Source organism: Hemitrygon akajei, chromosome 14, assembly GCF_048418815.1.
Source record: "Hemitrygon akajei chromosome 14, sHemAka1.3, whole genome shotgun sequence".
Taxonomy (NCBI): domain Eukaryota; kingdom Metazoa; phylum Chordata; class Chondrichthyes; order Myliobatiformes; family Dasyatidae; genus Hemitrygon; species Hemitrygon akajei.
The window spans coordinates 90,560,490-90,584,605 of NC_133137.1; the positions used below are offsets into that span (position 1 = coordinate 90,560,490).

The 24,116-nt window shown below is 42.3% G+C and overlaps 1 protein-coding gene across 5 annotated transcripts in view; it reads left to right on the top strand.

Annotated features, from left to right (window-relative positions):
- The window catches only part of LOC140738775 (voltage-dependent calcium channel subunit alpha-2/delta-1-like), a 715,977-nt gene that overhangs the window by 229,177 nt on the left and 462,684 nt on the right, over positions 1 to 24,116 (top strand). For all 5 annotated transcript variants that reach the window (XM_073066574.1, XM_073066575.1, XM_073066576.1 and 2 more), the window contains exon 4: positions 22,536 to 22,595. In XM_073066574.1, coding sequence (XP_072922675.1) covers positions 22,536 to 22,595 — 60 coding nt within the window. The remainder of the gene's footprint in view (positions 1 to 22,535; positions 22,596 to 24,116) is intronic.

Genomic DNA, 24,116 nt, shown 5'->3' on the forward strand with positions numbered 1-24,116 from the left:
TTATTTATTAACTTGTCCATCGGTCACTTTGATTCCCTGAGGGTTTTTGTTTTACCTTTGCCTTTCCTCCCTGACACATCCCTTCAAACGTTCCTCTTTGACTAGACTTTTGTGTCATCGGACTTAATATTTCCTTACGGTTCTCAGCATCCGATTTCTGTTTGATTGATCCCTATAATAGCTCTTGCTGTAGAAGTGCAGATTGCTCGGATTAGAGCTGAACGCGCTGACTGCACACGGAACACTGAGACGTAGTAACGATTCTACAAAAAGCAGCAGATTTGTGGATCTTACGCTCTGAGCTCAGAGACCTGCATTTTATCTCCAGAAGGAGAATGAATGAGGATGCATGGCAAAGATAATCCACCTGCTCAAAGAAACTGAGATTGCTTCTTATTAAAAGGGTCTGCCAGCTATGCATACAAAATTAATAAACTTTGGAAAATATTAATTGGGATTGAGAGGATAATTTGGCAATTTCTCATCCATCCGTAATGTTGCGAGGTTGAGTGACAATGGATTTATTGCAACCCAACAACTCCATTATTAATGGGAAAATGTGAAAGCTAATTTCAAGCTGGGGGTCCATTGAAGTTGATTGTAAACATTTCTTAACTTCAGCTGGAAATGCCAAGGCTTATTTTGTGCAGGGTCTTGCCAATCAATCAGACTGCTGCTCTGATTTGCCTGACAAAGAAAATATCTTTTCAATCGAATCACGCCACCTGCGACCAAGCAACATTAGATTCTGAAGCTTGGACACGTATTGTCTGATCACACAGAGTTGCTTGATCACTTTATTGAACCCTGAGTTAAGGCAATGACTTAGAAGTCGTGTGGATAAATGGAAAAAGACATAAAAAATTCAGTTGTGACATTTGAATCGTACTAAATCAGCACATAAAGCAAGAAAAAATGGCAGAGCTACTGTATGTGGCAGGGAAAATAGGAGACAAAACACTAATCAGAAGGTAAAACAAAGAGGCTTGTTTGTCACTGAGCGATCAAGGTTGGAAATGTACGAGACTACACGTCATTTGATCAGCCTGTTCATCTTATTCCTTTTTGAAGTCCGGATATGATTTTGGTAACAGCTGAAATTCTGCAATGTATTTCTTCCTCCTTTTGATCAGACTGACCAGTCTTGGCTCTAATGAGCAGTGGGACAACCAAAGCACGTTATTGCAGAGCTGGTCACTAAAGGTGCTTCCTCACAGGAGACGCGTGTAGCTTTGCCTTAAATGAAAATGACTCTGTATTTAACCAACCCTGTTTTGAACTGTCCAATTACTGAAAAAGATGTGTCCAGCCCTGGTCTAGTGCTGACTGGTGATGTCTGATCAGGAATTCAGAAGGTGCACTGCAGGAAGAAAGCACGGGGGTGTACCTCTGAATTATTGAAGGCCTCAGCGGTTCTCTGCATGACAAAAGTGTTGATTAATTTATCTGATAGCAGGATGTATGTTCTGGCACTGATTAAACACCTTTTAGCTGTGAAAGAAAGGTGAAATAATAAATACAGGCATTTGAATTTAAATCCCCCTGTTATTTGTCCTTTGTGAGGGTTTGCTACTTATATAACTCAGAAACAATGAAATATGATGCTGTTAAGTGAATGTGAAAGAGCTCTTTGTGTGGCACATACCTGCGCTGTACAGAAATCAATGTTTTTTTTTGCATTTCTTTCTTGGAATTGCTGCTGGTTTGTTGATTATTTTGTGAAATTCTGCATTGTCTGGCAGGGAATACAATATTCACGAATCCAGCCCCGCTCTGCAATAGTCTACAGCCGAGAGTGGGGATAATTCAAGGCCAATTGCTCCCCTTGAATTTTATTGCTGTGGTTTTGGTGTGTTTTTAAACTGAAGAAAATTATTCGTAAAGATTTTGGTATTAGCTATTCAAATGTGATGGTTTCCAGACTGCTTCCAAGGCAGTGAAGAATTTGTATGTATGTTTGCTGTGCGAGGTACTATGCTTGATGCCGACATTAGTGAGTAGCCATGCTCAGCAAGAGGGATAAATTCACCCCAACAAATGCTTTAGGATCTAGGTGAAATGCATCTCCTTCCAGTCGCTCCATTCAGTAGGAGATTCTGGAGATATAGTATGTCACCAAAATCTCTTGTAAATTTCTGTAGATTAACAGCCTGTTATGGAGGCTCCATTGCACAGGACAGCACGAGGCTGTAGCGGGTTGTAAACTCAGCCAGCTCCTTCACAAGCATAACCCTTCACCATTTAGGACACCAAGATAGATATCCCTCATGATAGATGCCGCCTTTTTGAGGCACCGCTCTTCGAAGATGTCGTGGATGCTGGGGAGTTAGTTCCCATGATGGAGCTGACAGAGTTAACAACTTCTTGCAGCTTATTTTGATCCTGGGTGTCTAACCCTCCCCCCCCCCCCCCCCCCCCCCCCCCAGTACCAGATGGTGAAGCACCCAGTTGGAATGCTCTCCATGATATATCTGGAGAAACTTGAGAGTGTCTTTGGTAAGATACCAAATCTCCTCAAACTTCTAAAGGAATATAGCCGCTATCATGCCATCTTTGTAATTACATTGATGTGCTGGGCCAGGATAGATCCTCGGAGATGTTGGCACTCAGGAACTTGAATTTGCTCACCCTCTCCACTACCGATCCCTCAATGAGGATTGGTTTGTGTGCCCTCGTCTTAACATTCCTGAAGTCCACCATCAATTCTTTTGGTCTTACTGGCATTGAGTGCAAAGTTGTTGCTGCAAAGCCACTCAAACAGCTGATCTACCTTGCTCCTGTATGCCTTCTCATCGCCACCTGAAATCATAAATAGCATTTAAGCTGCGCCTAGCCACACAGTCATGAGTGTAGAGAGACTAGAGCAGTGGGCCGAGTGAGGTGGGCCACTGTTGACGATCAGTGTTGTGGAGGTGTTATTTCCAATGTTCTGGTGTCTTCTGGTGAAGAAGTCGAGGATCCAGTTGTAGAGGAAGGTACGGAGGTCCTGGTTTTGGAGCTTTTTTTAATCAGAACTGTAGGAATGATTGTGCTAAACGCTGAGCTGTAATTAATGAACAGCAGCCTAACCTAAGTTTTAGTATCGTCCGGGTGATCTAAGGCCACATGAAGAGCCAATGAAATCATGTCAGCAGTAGACGTATTGTGGCGATAGGCAAAGTGAAGCGGGTTCAGATCCTTGCTTAGGCAGGAGTCAATTCTAGTCATAACCAACCTCTCAAAGCACTTCATCACATAAGTGTGAGAGCTTCTGGACGATAGTCGTTAAGGCAGCTCACCCTGCTCTTCTTGAGCACTGGTATGATTGTTGCCTTTTTGAAGCAGGTGAGAATTTCTGACAGTAGTAATGAATGATTAAAAATGTCTTTGAACACACCTGCCAGTAACTTGGCACAGGTGTTCAGAGCCCTACTGGGTACACCATCGGGGTCTGTTGCCTTACAAGGGTTCATTCACCCTCTTGAAGGACGTTCTGACATTGGCCTCTGAGACAGAGAACACTGGGTCACCTGGTGCTGCAGGAATTCTCTGTAGATTTATTCTCCCTTTCAAAGTGTGTGTAAGAGACGTGCTCATCTGGGAGTGGAGCAGGGTGAAGTTACGTTTTAGCAACATCTCAAGTTCCATCACACTGAACATTGGTAAGCCCCAGGGTTGTGTGTGCAGTGCGCCGCTGTTCACACTGCTGACTCACGACTGCAGTGCCGAATTTAGGCTAAACCACATCATCAGGTTTGCCGAAGATACCCCAGTGGGTCGGCCTCATCAGCAGCAATGGTAAATCAGCAGGCAGAGAGGAGGTAGAAAGGCTTGACAAACAATGCGAGAACGACAACCTGAGATTCAATGTAGACAAGACAGAAGAGATTATTGTGGACTTCAGCAAGCCACTCTCCATTGCACATCAATGGCTCTATGGTGGAGAGAGTGAAGAGCACGAAGTTCCTTGATGTGCACATAACAGATGATCTAACCTGGACCCACAACACCTCCTCACTGGTCGAGAAGGCACAGTGGTGTCTACACTTTCTCAGGAGACTGAGACAGGGTGTTTGGACAAGAGGCAAGAGTCAGGTGGGATCTGCTTGCTACTCCCCGACATTTACTCAACTCTGCAGTGAACTGTGGCTGAGGGTGTGGCCTGCTCCAGGCCCAGTGTCTGTGGACTCACTTGTTCTGAATGCTATTTGCTTACTTTTTCTCTCTGCACACTAGACAATTTTTTTGATGGGCTCTTTTGGGGTTCTTTGTTTTGTGACTGCCTTTCCGGGTTGTATAATATACGTACTTCGATAATAGATGCACTTTGAACTTTTTGCCTGGACTGGAGGTATTTTTAGTCTGCGAGTACACAGGGAAATTTGCTTGTGCCTGTTGCTGGGGGTTGAGTGTGTTGCATTCCCTTAGGTTGCTTGTAGATAGTAGCCACCTGAAGGGAAACAAAATCGAGACTAAAACAGGAGCAGGACTTGTTCAAGCCTCTTCTTCACCCCCAAACTAATATAATCCATACTGGCCTCAACCCCTCTTCTGTGCCATTTTGCCATTCCCCTCTATTTGTCTAATAAATATTTATCTACTGCCATTTTAAATATGTCTAATGATCCAGCTTCTACCATCCATCAGGTCAGAGAATGCCAGAGGTTCACCACACGCTGATGTAATAGTGAGGGAAAGAGGGATGAAAGAGGTGACTGTAGCCTCCATCTGCGGATAGAGTTGAAGGGGAACGGAGATGAGGGGAGGAGAGTTGGAAATGCTGCCTTACGTGATTCTGCTCTGCTGTTGGGTATCTTCGCTGCAGTGAAGAGAAGCAGCAGCTTTTCCAGGGCTAAGATGTCACGGTTAAGTCGGTCCTCTGCTGGCTAGCTGTTGCAATAACCAAGTACTTCTCTTTTCAGTGGTGAGGTCTGGCTTTAAATAATGCAGCCTGGCTGTAGCTTGTGCCTTCCACTCATAAAACTGGGCTTCCCGCTGAGACTATAGCGAGCAGTATGGATAGTGCTGGCTGGACCCTAGAATTTCTGGAGAAAGCAGGAGGTGCTGACCCGGTCTGTGGCCTCTGTCAGAGACAGTGGGCATAAGTTATAGTCCTGCATCCAGAGCCCCATTTCTTACGGTCTTATGGTCTATTTCCATTTTTGGAGAATATCCAATTTTAACCCTCTTTGCATCTGAATATTCTTCTGCTATTCATCCTGCAGTGTAATTTGGAGAGACCAAATCATAGAATTCTAACAAGAATTAATATGCTTGCTATCTAAATTTTAATTTCATTGCAATTTTTTAATGGGATTTAATCAGTCAGCCAAAAATAATTTGAAGTGTATTTTGTATCATTAAGTTAGAAATTAATAATTGAAGCGTTATTCCTATCGCGTGACTAACACTAAATCCAATTTAATACTTCCAGTGGATTCATTAGTGAATCTTATCTCCTGCTTTTAATGATAAATAAAAATAATCTATTGCTGTATAACCCTTTAAAGTGATTGACAACCCATTACAATTTTAAAAATTCTGTCTTTGAGGAGCCACTGAATGGATCTATTTCCTAAAAATGAAAGTTAATGAAAAATTTAGTATCCTTTGACAGGTTCCAGGAGGTGTTAAAAATTCTGCCGTGGGAGTTTAAACATACAGAGAGTACTGCACAGTGAATGAATATTTGTCGAGTATTATTAATCAAGGAGAAGAGCTCGATGTACTTTGTTACCTCGGCAGCATAAATCAATACAAGTGGATGTTGATGTTGCTGCAATAATTAAGGATGGTGACGAATATTCTGTGGTGCACGGTTTACCATGTGTGCCCATGATGGCTGAACAGGTAATGCTGGATGTGTTTTTTAAGTGGCTGTAATGACTTAACACAACCATATCATTCTAAGGCTATTTCAAAGGGCTGTTAGGCACCAGTCACATTTGATGTGGGAGTAACGTGTGCAGTTAACTAAGAGAGACTGATATTCCTGCTTTTTAAAGCACCTTCTGTTAAATAATGAGCAAAGAATGATGGTACTTTTATAGTCTGAATTCAGAGGTCTTTAAATATGTAAACTTTCTAGCATAATTTTTTTTAAAGTGTGCTTATGTAGGGGGTGAAAAGAGAATCAAAACCTCCAAAGTGCAAAACTCTGCATCAGCTGTGGGGTAAAAATATCTGGCGGTAAAACACAGCTCTTGGACTAGCTGAGTAACATGCTCGAACAACTGAGCAACATCCTATGATCGCGAACTGAAAAGAGTCTTGGCACTAAATCTTATCATTCAACTTGTAAGTAGTTCTAAATTGAGATGTCAAGCAATAGGTATGACACCAAAATGAAACTTGGCTAAGAATTTAAATACGGGTTTTTGGAAATATCCTCTTGACTAGGAGGGCTATCTTGAAATGTTCTGGCTGCTCTCTGAAATCAATGAAATGGAATTTCGGAAGCAGAATAGAATATGTTTGCAGTACAACACAGCACCCTCATTTTTGTCTTTCATCAGTTTCTTTCTGGGCTAGTGATGTTCTGCACAGTGCCCTAATTATATGAAATCTGTGAAACATTGACAATAACAAACTAGGGGCAACAGGAGCACCTGCAGGACTGCTTTGAATCGGTGGACTGGATTGTATTTAGGGATTCATCTTTGATTCTGGATGAGTATGTTGCAATTGTTATTGTCATCACTAAAACCTGTGTGGATGAGTGTGTGCCTACAAAGACTTACTGTACATTCCCAAACAAAAAGCTCTGGATGAACCAGGAGGTACGTCGTCTGCTGAAGGCTAGATCTGTGGCATTCAAGTCTGGCAACCCAGGCCTGTATCAGAAAACCAGGTATGATTTGCGGAGGGCTATTTCAAGGGTGAAGAGACAATTTCAAACGAGGTTGGAGGCGACATCAGATGTACAGCAACTCTGGCAGGGTCTGCAAGACATTGCTTCCTACAAAGTGAAACGCAATGATATGAATGGCAGCGATGCTTCACTACCAGATGAACTCAATGCCTTCTATGCATGCTTTGAAAGGGAGAACACAACTACAGCTGTGAAGATCCCTGCTGCACCTGATGACCCTGTGATCTCCGTCTCAGAGGCCGATGTTAGGCTGTCTCTAAAGAGAGTGAACCCTCGCAAGGCAGAAGGTCCTGATGGAGTAACTGGTAATGCTCTGAAAACCTGTGCCAACCAACTAGCAGGAGTATTCAAGGATATTTTCAGCCTCTCACTGCTATGGGCGGAAGTTCCCACTTGCTTCAAAAAGGCGACAATTATACCAGTGCCTAAGAAGAATAATGTGGACTGCCTTAATGACTATCACCCAGTAGCACTCACATCGATAGTGATGAAATGCTTTGAGAGGTTGGTTATGACTAGACTGAACTCCTGCCTCAGCAAGGACCTGGACCCATTGCAATTTGCCTATCGCCACAATAGGTCAATGGCAGATGCAATCTCAATGACTCTCCACACAGCTTTAGACCACCTGGACAACACAAACACTTACGTCAGGATGCTGTTCATCGACTATAACTCAGCATTTAATACCATCATTCCCACAATCCTGATTGAGAAGTTGCAGAATCTGGGTGTCTGTACCTCCCTCTGCAATTGGATCTTCGACTTCCTAAATGGAAGACCACTGTCTGTGTGGATTGGTGATACCATATCCTCCTCACGTACAATCAACACTGGCGCAACTTGGGTGTGTGCTTAGCCCGCTGCTCTACTCTCTCTATACCCATGACTGTGTGACTAGGCATAGCTCAAATGCTATCTATAAATTTGCTGATGATACAGCCATTATTGGTAGAATCTCAGGTGGTGAGGAGAGGGAATTCAGGAGCGAGATATGCCAACTAGTGGAATGGTGCTGCAGCAACAACCTGGCACACAACATCAGTAAGACGAAAGAACTGATTGTGGACTTCAGGAAGGGCAAGATGAAGGAAGACATACCAATCCTCATAGAGGGATCAGAAGTGGAGAGAGTGAGCAGCTTCAAGTTCCTGGATGTCGAAACCTCTGAGGATCTAACCTGGTCGCAACATATCGATGTAGTTATAAAGAAGGCAAGACAGCAGCTATACTTTAGTAGGAGTTTGAAAAGATTTGGCATATCAACAAATACACTCAAAAACTTCTATAGTTGTACCGTGGAGAGCTTTCTGACAGGTTGCATCACTGTCTGGTGTGGAGGGGCTACTGCACAGGGCCGAAAGAAGCTGCAGAAGGTTGTAAATCTAGTCAGCTCCATCTTGGGTACAAGCCAACAAAGTACCCAGGACATCTTTAGGGAGCTATGTGTCAGAAAGGTAGCATCCATTATTAAGGACCTCCAGCACCCAGGGCATGCCCTTTTCTCACTGTTGCCATCAGGTAGGAGGTACAGAAGCCTGAAGGCACACGCTCAGCGATTCAGGAACAACTTCTTCCCCTTTGCCATCCGATTCCTAAATGGACATTGAATCTTTGGACACTACCTCACTTTTTTTTTCCCAATGTACAATATTTCTGTTTTTGTACTTTTAAAAAATCTATTCAATATAGGTAACTGATTTACTTGTTTATTTATTATTATTATTATTATTTTTCTCTCTGCTAGATTATGTATTGCATTGAACTGCTGCTGCTAAGTTAACAAATTTCACGTCACATGCCGGTGATAATAAACCTGATTCTGGTCAGTGTGTAATGTGTGAGGATATTTAAGACGTACCGTAAGTATTGTAACTTGTTTATACTAATTGCTGGTGGGGACAGATATTTAAATATGAAAATTGTGCTGATGCCACAACTTCCAGATGTCAGTGGTCAATGGCTCATTTAAGACATGGGATGTTGCTGCCAGTTCTGTCCCTTAGGAGTCACAACCAGCAGCCTTGTCATTAATAGTGCAGCAAGCATAAGGTCACCACTGTGAAGGGAGCTGAGGAGGAGTGTGTCTGAGTGAGGCAGCAATTAGCTAAATGGATTGCAGTGTTTATACTCTGCAGATGTCTTTTTACTGAGCCACTTCATGATGAAGGCAGACATTGATGAGAAGTTCACCATTGCCTTTAATGTGCCTGCAAAGCTTTGGACAACTGGCAAAAAGGATGAGGCCTGCCGGAGGTATTTTTTGCTACTGGGAAAACGTCACCAATACAAGTTCATTAGAAGGGAAAAAGAAACGAACGTCATATTGTGTCCTAAGCCAGTGTTCCCAGCACAATGTCCCTCACAATTCCATTATCATTTGCATATCCCACTCCAAACTCCCAAAGCCGTCTCTTTGTATTGAGCTCTGTTATGGAAGGCTGAGGAAAAGATTCTAAATGTTCACAAGGCATGTGTGAAAAACTGCAGTTTCCCCACCGACTCCTGGGAATCTCTGACTTAAGACTGCTCAGAGTAGAAGAGGGGTACGTGGGGTGATAATTGAGAACCTGGAGTACATCAGGAGCACACAGAAACTGTGAAAGGAGTGCTGCACCTCACAAATGACCCATTACTCACTCAGTCATCTCCCACCTTCATCTATGGTTCCCGCATTGGCCTCATCAGTCACTTCAACCTAGAAAAATGGAATAAAACAAGTCATCCTTGATCCTCTGGTGCTATCTAAGAAGGTAAAATTGGATTAACTAAATGAAGGAGGGAAACAAACATTGATCCTATTTCTAATCAGTTATCTGTTCCTAGGTTATGAATTGAATTGAATTTCGGTTTATTGTCATTTAGAAACCACAAATGCAATGCAGTTAAAAAATGAAACAACGTTCCTCCAGAATGATATTGCAAAAGCACACAGCAAAACAGACTACACCAGAAAGTCCACATAACGTTTGGCAATCCCCAAATCCAGAGTCTGGAGAGGCTGCTGCGTATTAATATCGCGCTACCGTCTTAGCGTGGTCCCCGGAAAGGAGCTCCAAATCCACCAGACAACACAAGACTACCCAGACACACCAAGTCAGGAGACCAACTCTACCACCCAACAAACCAAATACTAAAGCTACAAGACCTACACAAAACCACGACAACTAAACTTCAAAGGTCTTCCAGGAAAATATGTGTAAGTTAAGAGTTCTTTTCAAATTCTAGCCATTCACACTTTAATCTGAGAGTATAGACAATTTCCACTTAAGTTGAAAAACTAGACGTATTTCCTCATTTCCCACCGTAAAATAAACAGTCTGCCGTAGCTTGTGTGGCAGTCCCTCAAGATCACGTGCCTGTTAGAGCAAACTCTGAGAGGAAAGTAAGTCACGGATTGCTAAATTTGCCCGTTGAACCCATTACTGCTCGAAGAACTCTGAAATTGCACTATGTGCCAATGAGAAACTTGGTCATTCCTAGGGTGTTCCATGGTGCTCAATCTCAGGTGTTCTTTGATACTCACAACAAGTAGAGCCTACTGCCTGACTTCAGTTGGTCTACTGTAACTGATGAATTGAGTGCTTGCCTCCAAGTCTTTAGCCACAGTTTCCAGGCTAAACTGGACCTGAAAGTAAGCAGAAGGCTACCCACTAATGCTCCCCACCACACTCCGTTCCCCCATTAGTGGCTTCCAATTCATCTCTAAAAACATTGTCATATAAAAGAGACAATCTTCTTTTCAAGTAATGGGTGTTTAATGCAACGCAAGACTGGCAAGGCCTACTAGGGCCCTGGTAATTTTCAAACACTAACTTGATGACTGAATTAAATCTAATGACTTCTCAGTTGTACATTTCCTTAGACTTTTAATCACACAAAGCAAGAAACCTGAACAATTGTAAAGGAAGCCTTGATGATACAAGAGGAAATCTGCAGATGCTGGAAATTCAAGCACAAAATGCTGGTGAAACACAGCAGGCCAGGCAGCATCTATAGGGAGAAGCACTGTCGACGTTTCCGGCCGAGACCTTTGTCAGGACTAACTTTCTTTCAGTTTGTCCTAATGAAGGGTCTCGGCCCCAAACGTTGACAGTGCCTTGATGATACAGTGGATTCCGGTTAATTGGGCCATCGGTTAATTAGGGTAGCTGCTTATTTAGTACAACACTTAAAGAACAAAACAATTGAAAAAGTCGTCAGGATTTCCTTAGTTCATTTGGGACACTATGAAGCTTAATTGGGACAGGAACCTGTTGCTAAAAAGTTTCTAGTTATGTTGGTGTAATGTTGAAGCAGGTTTGTGGGTCTGGCAAATGAGACAGAAAGCACTGACTGTGAATAAGTACTGTATATTAATTATTTGTTTACAAACAGTAAAAATTCAACCGTACATTCACGTTCCCAAGTTACAGAGACTGCAAGGCTGAATATTCAACAAAAATACTTAACTAAAAGTATGTGCAGAGCATACCTTCCCAACACTCGTGCACCACTTGCCTTAAACAAAGGAAGAAAGAGAGCAAACCTCCCACGTCTGCTCTCTATATACCCAGGTTATTTGAAAGTGGACCCCAGACAGCTAATTAGTGGGGAAAACAGCCGTAGTGTCTAAATTAACCAATCACGACAGAAGTGACTTTAGACGGTCAGAATAAGCTACACCCCCGCCCCCCACAGGGCAGTCGTACATGTGTGCAATGTGTGGCCATCAGATGGTGCTTAAGTCAAATAGCTTTTAAATAGTGTCAGTTGCGTGTGTTTGTGTTTTAAAAAAAACAATGATTTTTGTCACTGATGGCTGGTGAGGAATAAGCAGTTTTCCTCACTGCATTTTCAAGCTGTCTCCATTGAAGATGCCAGAAATGGCTGGGAGTGAAAATGAAATGATTTCACTGCTTCAAGTTAGGAACTATGAATAATATGAAGGTATCGGCAATCATCTGAATGTTACAATGAAAATGAAGATTTGGAGGATGAAATTGGCAAAAGCGTTGTTTGAAGGCAGTCTATTATCTGCAGTTTGGGCCAAAAGTACTGGTCCCAATTAAGTGGAATCCACTGTATTTAGGACAATCTATAAAGTTAAAAGGAAATTGGATGTAAGGTGATTTAATGTTGTCTTGATGAATTGCCTATATAGAAGGTGTCATTAACATTGGAGAAATGTGCATCTAGTTCAAAATCTATTATTGATGAATTCTTGTTGATCCCTTTAACTCAAGCACAAATGATCAAAAAAAGAATGCATTTGCTCCAGTCCTCATCTCCCTCTGGTCTGATGCATGTACTTGTATTCTAAGACTCTTTTCATGTCTTAGTTCTCCTTGGGAGTTGTCCTAGGAAGAATTTCATGGTGGAGAGCATCAGGTGGAATTTGAATTCCAAAATACATTTGTTCGTCAAAACTGAAATGGGACTATTTACATAAGATCTGACCTTAAAAATTCATTGTTTTGTTATTCATGATTTTTTGGTTGAACCATGAATAGGCTGTTTTGTAGACTATTTGTTGATCAAAGAGGGGAAGGCAAGTTATGATAAGCCTACAAAATCTGTGAGGGGCTATAGATGAGCTAAGTCAATGAGCAAAAAAGGCTGATATTTTGAAGGATATCTGATGTTGTAGGGAGCTGGATATTGTTGATGTTTATAGTGTTTTCTTGTCTGTGAGAATCTGGAGTTAGTGAATGTAGTTTCACAGTAGAGCATTGTCCAGATAATGTGAAGGTGGAGGTTTCTTCCCTCACCAGTGTCTTTCCCAAATATTTGTTGAAACTGAATTGGTGGAAATATTCCAGACTGAGGATGAGAGATTTTGGGTCCTTTTGGAAAATGAAGATTATGGCTTACAAACAGGAAAGTGGAGCTGAGGTCAAGCTCAGAGGATCCAGAAACTAATTAAGTAGCAGAGCATGTGGAAGGGCGAGGGGTAGTTCCAATTTTGTATGTCTGTATTTCTGAATCTGGATATTTTACACTGGAATTTTTCTATTCATATTGCTTTCAGTGCAAAATCTGTCCTTGGGGTGCTTGCTTTTCTTAGTTAGTTTCCATCAACACTGATACTATTATTCCTCCTTGACCATGAGCAAATCTACGCTCTTTGCCATTCAGTGATGCACTCGTCTTGCACTATGCAGCTTGTGTAGCCTTGCTGCCGTTCCAAGCTTTGATTCAAATGTCAAACTATATTCCTCCCATGAGAACAGTCTTCACATCATTCATTACATCTGGAAACAATAAGTATCTGAATTTCTGGATAATATTTTATGGTGGAAAATGGAATATTTTGTGCAAAATTTTGTCCTAAAATACTATGAAGCTGAGGTTAAAAATTCAACCTTTGTTTCAGTATGGTGACCAAACTCCATCTCAACAAAACATCGGAACAGCAGCTTTACTTATGGCACTAAATGTATTCATATATAATAGCCCTCTCTGTTTCATGGTATTTTCTGACTGATAGCTAGTGAATGCCTGGCTATGGGCTATTGTTGTGCTGGTAATGGTGTGGTGCGAAAAATAGAGCCTCTATAAATAAGAGACATTTATGACAAGCAGAGAGTAAAGGTTTTTTTTTCATTGCCTTGGCATAGGCTGGGTTTGAACAGTGTTTAAAGAAGGAATGCAGCAGTATCCTGACACAGCTCAATTTCCCCCATGGGCTCCCGCTGATATATTTTGCAGGAACTGTAATAACAATAGCCATCAAAAATGATGAGGACAACATGATCGGAAATGCCAGCCAGGAGCATTAGAGCAAAATTGTTCTTCCAAATGAGTATGCTAATTAGATCATTAACATCTTTATTGAAATTACTTAGTGTGGGCTAACTTTAATCAAGGCTTCATATATTGGAGTTAGACCTGATAATTACTCCCCAAAAGATGAGTTCCAAAATTAGATTTAAGTATAGTGCAGCCCAAAAATGTCAAGTGCAGATCTTGTGTGATGCACAAGCCTGGTCATCCTGTAGTGCAGGGAGCTAATTTATTTTCTCTCCTTTCTTAGGGACATCATGATGTTGAATGTTCCTTGAGTAGATCACCAAAAGAACTTGGCTGAGTTATGTTCCCTGTTGAGGAGGCAATGATGCATGTCATTAGCTGCATCTTGAATACTTTTACCATTAATGCTACTTGAAGACTGTGTAGGTGTTTACATTGAATTTCTTGCAGGAAATAAATGCATTTGTTCACATTATGTTTTCAAATGCTGCAGAGGATTTTCACAGTAAACTCTGACCCACAATCAGAGTAAAAACAAAAATCTATCCTTTCATTGCAACAGACGCAAAATACTGGAGGAGCTCAGCAGGCGAGGCAGCGTCCATGGAAAAGAGTAGACAGTCAATGTCGTGGGCCAAGACTATTCTTCGGGACTGAGAGGGAAGTTGAGGACTGGAGATGCCTGAATTAAACAGTTGGGGGTACAGGGGAAGAGTCTAGCTGGAAGGTGATTGGAGAAGCTAGGTGTGTGGGAAAGGTCAAAGGCTGGAGAAGTAGGAATCTGATAGTAGAGGAGAGTGGATAATGGAGAAAGGGAAGGAGACGATGACTCGGGAAGTAATAGGCAGGTGAGAAGAAATAAAAGGTCAGAATGGGGGAATAGAAGGGAGGGGTTCATCAGATTGAGAAATCAATATTCAGACCATTAGGTTGGAAGCTACCCAGAATATAAGGTGTTGCTTCATTAGTTACTTTCTTATCTTAAGCTGCCTCACAAGCAAATTCTATGGGTTCTGTGATCTTCAGACAAATTACTGAACACAATTTTTATTCCTAGGAGCAAGTTTTGTCTTTGAGCCAACAGAATGACAGATATAAATCCTAGTTGCCAAATTAACGTAAGCCCTGGATGACCTTGGCTTTACTTTAATTGGCTGAAGGATGACTATACATACTTTGATGCAAAGCCTTCCTGAGTTGATGTTAGAAGAGTAGGTACTGAGAGAAAAAAATCTTGCTGGAAGTGGGACAAAATGCTTGCCAATGGCGCCAACAGTTTGCTTTCATAGGTACGTCTGTATAGTATTTGCTGAAATACAGGTGAAACTTAATGCAGTGAACAACACAGTTGATGGAAAGGATGATGAGGGAGCAAATTTGTCTGGAAAACAGCCGATATCTGCTGAGAAGCAGAAAGGAGCAAAGACAGCCAACCCATTACACTGCAGCTGAGCTTTGAGAAGTCTAGAATCAGAAAGGACAACATTAAGGAGAGGGTAGTGCAGGTGTTTCATAGCTCAACTCCATGTGGAGATTCCATACTTTTCTTGTTACCGTGTGAGTTTTCTCCCATATCCCAAAGATGTGTTGGTTGCCTGACCATTTGGCCATTGTAAATTACTCCTTGGTGTGTATAGGTGGTTGGAGAATCAGGGAAGTGAAGAGTGAATTCAAGAAGTTTCAGGAAAATGGATTGACGACAGAGCTTCGGCAGTTGTCATGGGCTTGATGGAATGAATGGACTCCTGCTGTGTCATAAGGAAATAAGGGTAAATATTTTGGGGCACTGTTTCTGGGCCAGAACAGAGGGAATTGCTTCCACAGGCTGTCAGGTTTCCAGCTTCCTCATCCATTGCACTTGTACAACGTCACTGCATATAGAAAGACCATCTGGAACCATCACCATCCCCAACAAGTGGACCACTGGAACTGCAGTTGGCAGCCTCTCTCCAGCCTGCCCAGAATCCTGTTTCATTGATCAAAGCTCCAGGGCCTGAAGCCTACCATGGAGCACTGTCTACTTGGTTTTGAAACGCGTCAAGCCTATTAGTCAGAAGCAATGGGTTCTGCCATTTGATAGAGCGAACAAAATTTTTTCTTCTCTCATCCCCTCTTATCCAAGGAGCATCTGGGTAAATTACTTCTGCACCCTCTCCACTATCGTTTTAAAACAGTGAAACCAGAAGCGCACACAATCTCCAACCACAGAAGGCAACAATGCCATCCACTTCTCCACATTATCCACTTGCATAGCCACTGTGGACCTGGACCCCAAGATTTCTCTATATGCTAGTGTTATCAAGGGTTTGATCATCCGCAGGATACTTTTCCCATATACATTTATAGGAGCAAGAGTTAGTTAACAAACTTAAAAACATCAAAGATAATTGCTCCAGCAAATAGCAGAATCCATTAGCTATCAAATGCTAGCTGAACCTTTCAAAATATCAAGGGTCTTTCACAACGGACCTGCTGAAATGATTTTCTGTGAACTTCAGTCAGAAATGTTGACACACAAAGTACAGTCTTTGAGGAATATTGAGCTGATTAAAGGTAAAGATATAGTATGCAATTTTTTTTGCTGAATTTGGTGCTCATTTACCTTGACATTCATACTTATTGTTTTGCTTTGAGTAATTACAGAGAGCAACTGGTGAAGATTCTTGTGCTCACGTGGCTTTGCCTCTGTACCCAGCTTTGTGACACTTATTCACCATCAACAGTACCTCAGGCTGTCTCTCTAATGGGAAATTTAGGAGAGAGGGAGCAGCGTGACATTTTGGTTTATTTTTAACCAATCAGCAGCATCTTTCCTCCGGTAAAATGGCAGTGTGTTCAGATGCAGCGGCCACTCCAGATCCTTAAAAGAGTGTGTTTGTTCTTATGGTATGTCTTTTTTATGATTGCAAGTCACTGCTGGATATTAAGAACATCGAGTGCTACAGGACGATCCCATCAGTGAAGTTGCTCGATCGCGATGGAGCTGGACGTATTGCATATCATTGTTGTGTTGTCGCCTGGACTTGTATTGGACGGCGTGTAGTGCGAATCACTTTTCGGAATGTTTTTATTGTGTCGCAAGACCCTGTTGGATATTGGAAACGTAGAATACTGCAAGTCTGGTTCACTGGTTCATTGGTGAGGCTGATGGTGTGGGAGCTGTGATGCCCCGGTTGTGGTGAGGACTGAGCTAAGGCTGCGGGATCAACTGTTCCAGTCACTCAGGAAAGGAGACACTGAAGCAGTGTTGAGTCACTGTCTTGTAAATACTGAATGTTTGCACCTTGTGTATTCGTGATGTAAATAAACTTTTATAGTTTTGTTTAAAAAGAAGTTAGTATCCTTTTTATCCCCTTTATCCCCTTTTATCCCCTTTGGATAAAATCAGAATGGCTTGAGAGCATGACTTAAATATCCCTTTATCTGATGAGGTTTGGGACTCGATTCTCAAGTTGGTTAACTCAACTTCTCTTTGTGCTCGCCACTGTCTTTTACAGTTTAAGATTGTTCATAGGGCTCATATGTCCAAATCTAAATTATCTCGATTTTATCCTAATATCAGTCCTCTTTGTGATAAATGCAAAAGTTGCGAGGCTTCTCTCATTCATATGTACTGGACCTGTCCTCGTCTAGAGAAATTTTGGAGGGATGTTTTCTTAACTTTATCCTGTATTCTGAATCGCCACTTAGAACCTAACTCTTTAATTGCTCTTTTTGGTTTCTTGGGTGAGACAGATATACGTTTGAGTTTGACTAAATGTCGAATATTATCTTTTGCTTCTCTCCTGGCTAGACGTCTAATTCTTCTTAGATGGAGGGATGTTGCCCCACCCACGCACGCTGAATGGCTTAATGATATTATGTCCTGTTTAGATCTTGAAGAGATTCATTACTCAATTCTTAATTCGGACATAAAGTTTCATAAGGTCTGGGGACCTTTTATTGAGTATTTTCATAACTTTCCTTTTGATTATGTTTCTTTTTCAGTCCCTTTCAGTTTTTTTTTGGTAGTAGGCATTATTATCTTCCGTTTTTAATTGTATTTACAGTTTTGGGGGTTTGAATGTTCTGATTTATATTTCCTACATTTTGCTCCGGTTGGTCTGGAGTTTTTTTTTCTTGCGGGGGTGGGGGTGGACACTAACTTTACACGACTTCAATTTGGGTGCTTTTTCAATTATTATATTCGGTATTATATTACTATTGTATGTTTATCTTGCACTGTACTAATTTCCTATTTCGTTCTTGGGGTTTTTTTTTGTAGTGTTGTAGAAAATGCATTAAAAAAATCAATTAAAAAAAGTGTGGGTGAGCCTGTGCTGAAACTGGTACTTGGGTTGGGTCTGGCCCCTCCCATCTGTGCTCCTCGCCGGTGTCTGCTCAGTGCTGCCCTCCAGTGTTCACTCGGTTGGTGAACAAGCTGGATCAGGCCGACTTACCATCAGTTCCAATTCATCCCACTCAGGGACTTGGGCTATGTTCTTTTATTTTCTTTGTTACTGTATGTTTTTCTGAAATGTAACCATTTGCACTACTTGTGTTATGTGCAGTGCGTTGTGTGCTGTTGGCCACGGAGAACACTGTTTCGTTTGCCTTTATTCCGATATGGCTGAATGATAATTAAACTTGAACTTGAACAAGTCAACTCTATACCTCCCTCCTCTCTGCACTTCCCACCGCCACCACCTGAAACAGTTCAATTGATAGACAGTAGAGGCTAAGGGGGTGGGGGGGGGGGAGCGGGGACCTGATAGTGCTTTTTAAAACTGAGGCACATAGATAAAATAGACAGTAAGGATCTTTTTCCCAGCGTTGAAGCTTCAGACACTAGAGCATATGCTTTTACTGTTGAAGGGTGGAGGGGGGAGAAGTTTAAAAGTAATGTGAGGGGCACGTCTTTTAGCCAGAGAGTAGTAGGTGTGTAGAATAGGTTACCAGGACGGTAGTGGAATCGTGCAGTGTGGTGGAGTAGGAGGCTTTTAGACACATCAAGAAGGGATGGGAAGAAGATGGATGATACACGAGGAGGACTTAGGAGAAGTTTGGTATCAAGATCAGCACAGCACGGGGGCTGACTGGCTTGCCCTGTGCTGTATTGTTCTATGTTGTGCCAATGCTTTTAGAAATGAGCAATACATTTTGTCCAGGATCTATGTCAGAACATCGGTAACTGTACTCCTGTAAAATAATGAGATTTGCAATAACCCTCCGGAATTTTTTTAAGCCCAGTATGCAGAATCAGGTTTATTATCACCGACATATGGTGTGAAATATGTTGTTTTGTGCAGCAGGACAGTGCAAGACAAAGAAAATGACTACAGTTTACAATCAAAGTAATTGATCAGAAGGACAAATGATGATGTATTGTTCATGGGTTCAGAAATCTGAATGCAGAGAGTGGGTCTTCAGGCTCCCTGCGGGGAGTAATGAGAAGAGGGCAAATGCTCATGGGTGGTGAGGGCATTTAGTAAGGGATGCTGCTTTAATGAGCCACTGCCTTTTGAAGACATCCTTGGTGGTGGGTAGGCTTGTGCCCGTGATGGAGCTGGCCGTGTCTACAAACCAGTGCAGCCTGTTTTGGTCCTGCGTCTTGAAGCTTCCGTACCAGGCGGTGGGCAGTGCAGCCTGCCATGCAGAATGTTCTCCATGGTAGATCTGCAGGAACTTCCAAACCAGCAAAGTTATTTTTTATTTGTTTGTATTTAGAGATTCAGCAAGGAACGGGCCCTTTCTGGCCCAACCAGCTGCACCGCTCAGCAACCCACCTATTTATCCCTGGCCTGATCACCGGACAATTTACAATGACCAATTAACCTACTAGCTGGTACATCTTTGGAATGTGGGGGGGAACTGGAGCTCCCACAAGAAACCTACGCAGTCACAAGCAGGACGTACAAATTTCTTACAGACGGCGTCGGAATTATATTCTGAACTCTGAATGTACACACTTGAGCTGTAATATATACATATTACAGCCTTCTCAGCTGTTGAACACCCGGGGTTTCCTCCGCCTGATCCACTGAAGCAGTCTTCGCATGCTGGGATGAGCAAATTCCCATCTCACCAAGGGTCTCAGACCCGTTGGCTACCCTCACCTGGTTTAGACGGCCTGTCGAAGCCGTTGCCTGGGTTGTGGCTGCTGTCGCATGCAAACAGCTACGAGGAGCCACAGGTGAGAGCTGGGCGTTGGTGAGGACCAATAGATGACGAACCACTTCTAGGAGTGCGACATGCCCCCCCCCCCCCATCGAGAGGTGCTACCCCTCCCATGCACCCCAAGCTGCAATAGTGTTGTGCTAACCATGGTGCCCCTAACAAACTACTGTGAATTCCATAATTATCTAATATTCATTTAATGTTGGGACATTAATTACTTTTCAAAACACAAAGCATGTGTTACTTTTGTTTGAAAATTAAATCTATGTATGAAAACTCTGGTACAGTATTGCTGGTTTTATCCATCTGGGTTGAAAACTAGATTTGAATATCCAGATTTTTTATTGTACTAAAGTAAAGTTGAGTGCTAACATCTACTTTTGAGATGTATTTGTTCCTTGCGTGATTCTTAAGTCTACCTCTTCCACAAATCGTTCTAAAAGTAGAATAGTAATCACATCTGATGGTGCTCTGAGTCGGTAACTAATGAAGTAAACGGACTGATATATCGGTAGGCATGCTGGTCAAACTGTGATGTAAAACAACTTGAAGTGGAATGAATGACCAGATAAATCAGATGATTCAAAGTTGATCAGAAGATCAGGAGAATTAATTGACTTTGAATACTGGCAAGGGTTTTTTATTCAATCTTATGACGTGGCGATACTGTCTGAGGAGATTCTGTTGTTTGTACTGGACTACGTCTGCGGACAGTGGCAGTATCGAAAATTTCATGGCGGTGAAAGTACAAACTTTCTACAGGGAGATTTCCTTTTCTCCACGCCAACAGTAAAATTAGTTTGTTGCTCTATATTGTGGCGTTGAAAGCGGTAGCTTCGAAATTGCAGATTGAAAGTGAATCCCCTAGTGCCTGCTCCAGTGTATGTGAGAGCTCCCAAGACATCCCTCAGAGTTTTTCATTATTTTCACAACCAAAACCATCAATGGCGGATGAGTTATTCATCTAATAGTTTGTGGAATTTTTGCTGTGTACAGATTTGCAGCCAGACCAATACTGATAATTTAAATATTAATCTGTATGAACATTGATTTGTTGCATGCTCCTCAAATATATAAGGGGCATAAAAATGCAAGTCTTTCTCTCCTATGCTGTACTTGTTTAGTCTGGTACAGTAACTCATTCCCTTATTTCTCTGGAATTCCAGTTATTGAAAATTGCTGAATTTAATGCCGAGTAGCCGAACTGGTAATAAAAGTGATACCTGTACTGATCTAAATTTATGACTTTTTTCCGAAGGTTTATTAAGCGGAGGTACTGATTTTTTGCTGGGATGTTAGCTTCTTATTAATTTAATAATGCCGGCATACATTACGTTTTAATAGAAGTAAAATGACCTCTTAAATCCATGAAAAGCTATTCTATATTTTGCTGCAATTTCTCCAGCAGAATAACATTTCTCCTTCTCTACCATCATTTTGACTGCCCTCCACACAGCTCCACTTCAAAGTCAGAGTATGCAGGTGGTGGAAATCTGGGAAAAAGCACAAGGTGGTCATACAGCTCCAGTGGACAGACAAAACCTTTTTCTCCTTTCAAGGTGACCTTTGTCCCAGTGTCACTATCTAGCCTGTAAGGCGCCATGTAAAAACTACACACACAAAATGCTGGAGGAACTCAGCAGGTCCGGCAGCATCTATGGAAATGAATACACAGTCATCATTTTGGGCCGAGACTCTTCGTCAGGGCTCGAAGGGAAGGAGGAAGAGGCCAGATAGGAAGCGGAGGGGAAGGAGGACAAGCTCGAAGGTGATAGGTGAAGCCAGGTGGGACGGGGAGAAGGATGAAGTGAGCAGTTGAGAGTCGTTGACTGGAAAAGGCAAAGGGCTGGAGAAGAAGCAATCTGATAAGAGAGAAGAGTGGATCGTGGGAGAAGGGGAAGGAGGATGTGATAGGCAGGTAAGGTGAAGGGTTAAGAGGTTAGAGTGGGGAAGTGAAGAATGGGGAGGGGAAATACTGGAGGTTGGAGAAATTGGTATTCATGCCATCAGGTCGGAGGCTACCCAGCTGGAAGTTTGCTTGTTTATTTATTGTGATACAGTGCGGAATACGCTCTTCCCGCCTTTTGAGCCTGCAATCCTGGCATACTCCCAGGGCAATTTACAATGACCAATTAACCTACCAACCTGTACGCCTTTGGACTGTGAGATGAAACCCCTAGCGGTCAGGGGAAGAACGTGCAAACTCCTTACAGGCAGCAGTGGGAATTGAAACCGGGTCGCCGATAGGGTAAAGCGTTGTGCTAACCACCAGGCTATTGGTGTGAAATGTTGCTCCTCCACCCTGAGAGTGGCCTCATCGTGGCAGAAGAGGAGGCCTTGGACCGACACATTGGAAAGGCGATTGGGGATAGGATTTGAAATGGTTGACCACCAGGAAATCCCACTTACTTTGGATGGAGCCAAGGTGCTCAATTAATATTAATGTTAAACTAACGATAGTTACACTTTTACTGACTTCTGCAGAGGCAACTTAACCGCTGATATCACTCATAAAAATACTTGTGTTGATGATGCAGTTTGCGGGAGTAAGTTTATTTGCAAACATGGTACATGTGGCCATTGTGACAAAAAAAGGTATATCCAGCCTTTGGTTTTAGAGGTCGAAGTCAAGTTTGTCATATGTACAAGGACATGTATGCACAGGTGTAATGAAAGACTTGAAGCAGCATCATAAGCACGTAACAGGTGCGTAGAGGTGAAATTACAACTGCAGAGAAGAATAAAATAAATTCCGTAATGAGAAAGCTCATGAAATACCTTGTCTGTCTGCTTACAGAAACTTGCAACAGCGGCAGAGGACTTCCAGCAAAAGCACATCTGGAGAGAAGATTTTGCGGTAAGGCCAAATTCTTCCATTTCCCTCATTGCCTGTCAGGTGGGATTCAGCATCAATCTTCCTGAGAGAATGGCGGAGATCCACAATTGATGAACAGAATGAATAGTAATTGAAAATTTATGCTTTTCTCCCTTGTACCTTTCCGTTTGGTCAAAGCTCCAGAGCCACGATCATGCTGCAGTGACAGTTTTAATACTAACCAAGATTCTGTTGTTACAACTTTTGCATTGATTAGCAAATTGTTCTTGAGAAAAGATCTTGCATTTAACAATTAACCAGCTAAGTCAGAACAACAAGTAATTGATTCATATTTTTGTTCGGTCCTGATATTCTCAATTGGGCCAGGTTCTTATCTCTTCCTTCAAAGTTTCAAAGGTACATTTAATGTCAGAGAAATGTATACAATATGCATTCTGAAATGCTTTTTCTTCGCAACCATCCGCAAAAACTGAGGAATGCCCCCAAAGAATGAATGACAGTTAAATGTTAGAACCCCGAAGTCCCGCCCAGCTCCCCTCCCTCCCGCATGTAAGTGGCAGTAAGCAACAATCCCCCCTCCTTCCACCGGAACTGCCACCAAGCACTCAGGCATGAGCAAGGCAACAGTAAAGACACCTACATGCAGCACACCGAAGACTACATTGTTCACCTGGCATTCGGCATACCACAGGCTCTCTCTCTCTTTCCCTAGTAAGAGAGAAGAGGTGTCTCCGTTTCACAGCAAGAGGGGAGACATAACAACTTGCTGGGTTACGATGTTTAAAGTCCGTTATGTCGCTCTTTTCGAACGCTGTGCCCAAAGATCTCGAGACTCTGGGCACACAGCCATAGATCTTCCAACTCCCCCGACGATACACGGGTCTCCTGCCGTGACGCCGACCTCCAATCCACCCGTCTCCAGAACCCTGAGATCCCAGGCCTCCAAAGGCGAGTTGAACTCTCAGGCCGAGCCCTTGCGTGCCGAACAACGGCCAGTTGTGAAACCCCGAGAGCAGGTCCCATTCCCGCAAAGACCCGTAGTCAGCGAGTGACTCCAGTTCAAGGTTTTCAAAAGAACCCTGAAAGGGAAAAATAGAGATATTAAAGATGGAAATAGAGCTGTTTCCGAAGATGCAAGCAAAGGAGTCGCCGTTTAGTGCCATCATCACTTCGCTCCACACCTCCACCTCAGCCATCCCGGTTCACCAGCAATTTGTGATTTTTACTGACAATAAAATAAATTTAAAATATTTTTTAAGCAGATATATTATCAGGTTACTTATGTGTTTTAGGGAATTAGAGGGGTTTTCAAAGTTCAAAGTGCATTTATTATCAATTTGGACATTATAAAACCTTGAGAATTGTCTCCTCACAAGTGCCGTGAAATAAAGAAACACGAAAAGAACCCATTAAAAAATGACTGCCAAACACCCGAACATGCAGAGAAAAGAAAAAAAACCAAATCAAATGATGCAAACATATTGCAGTTACTTGGAAATCGGATACATATTTAAGTATAGATCGTTGGAAGAAAGAAATTTA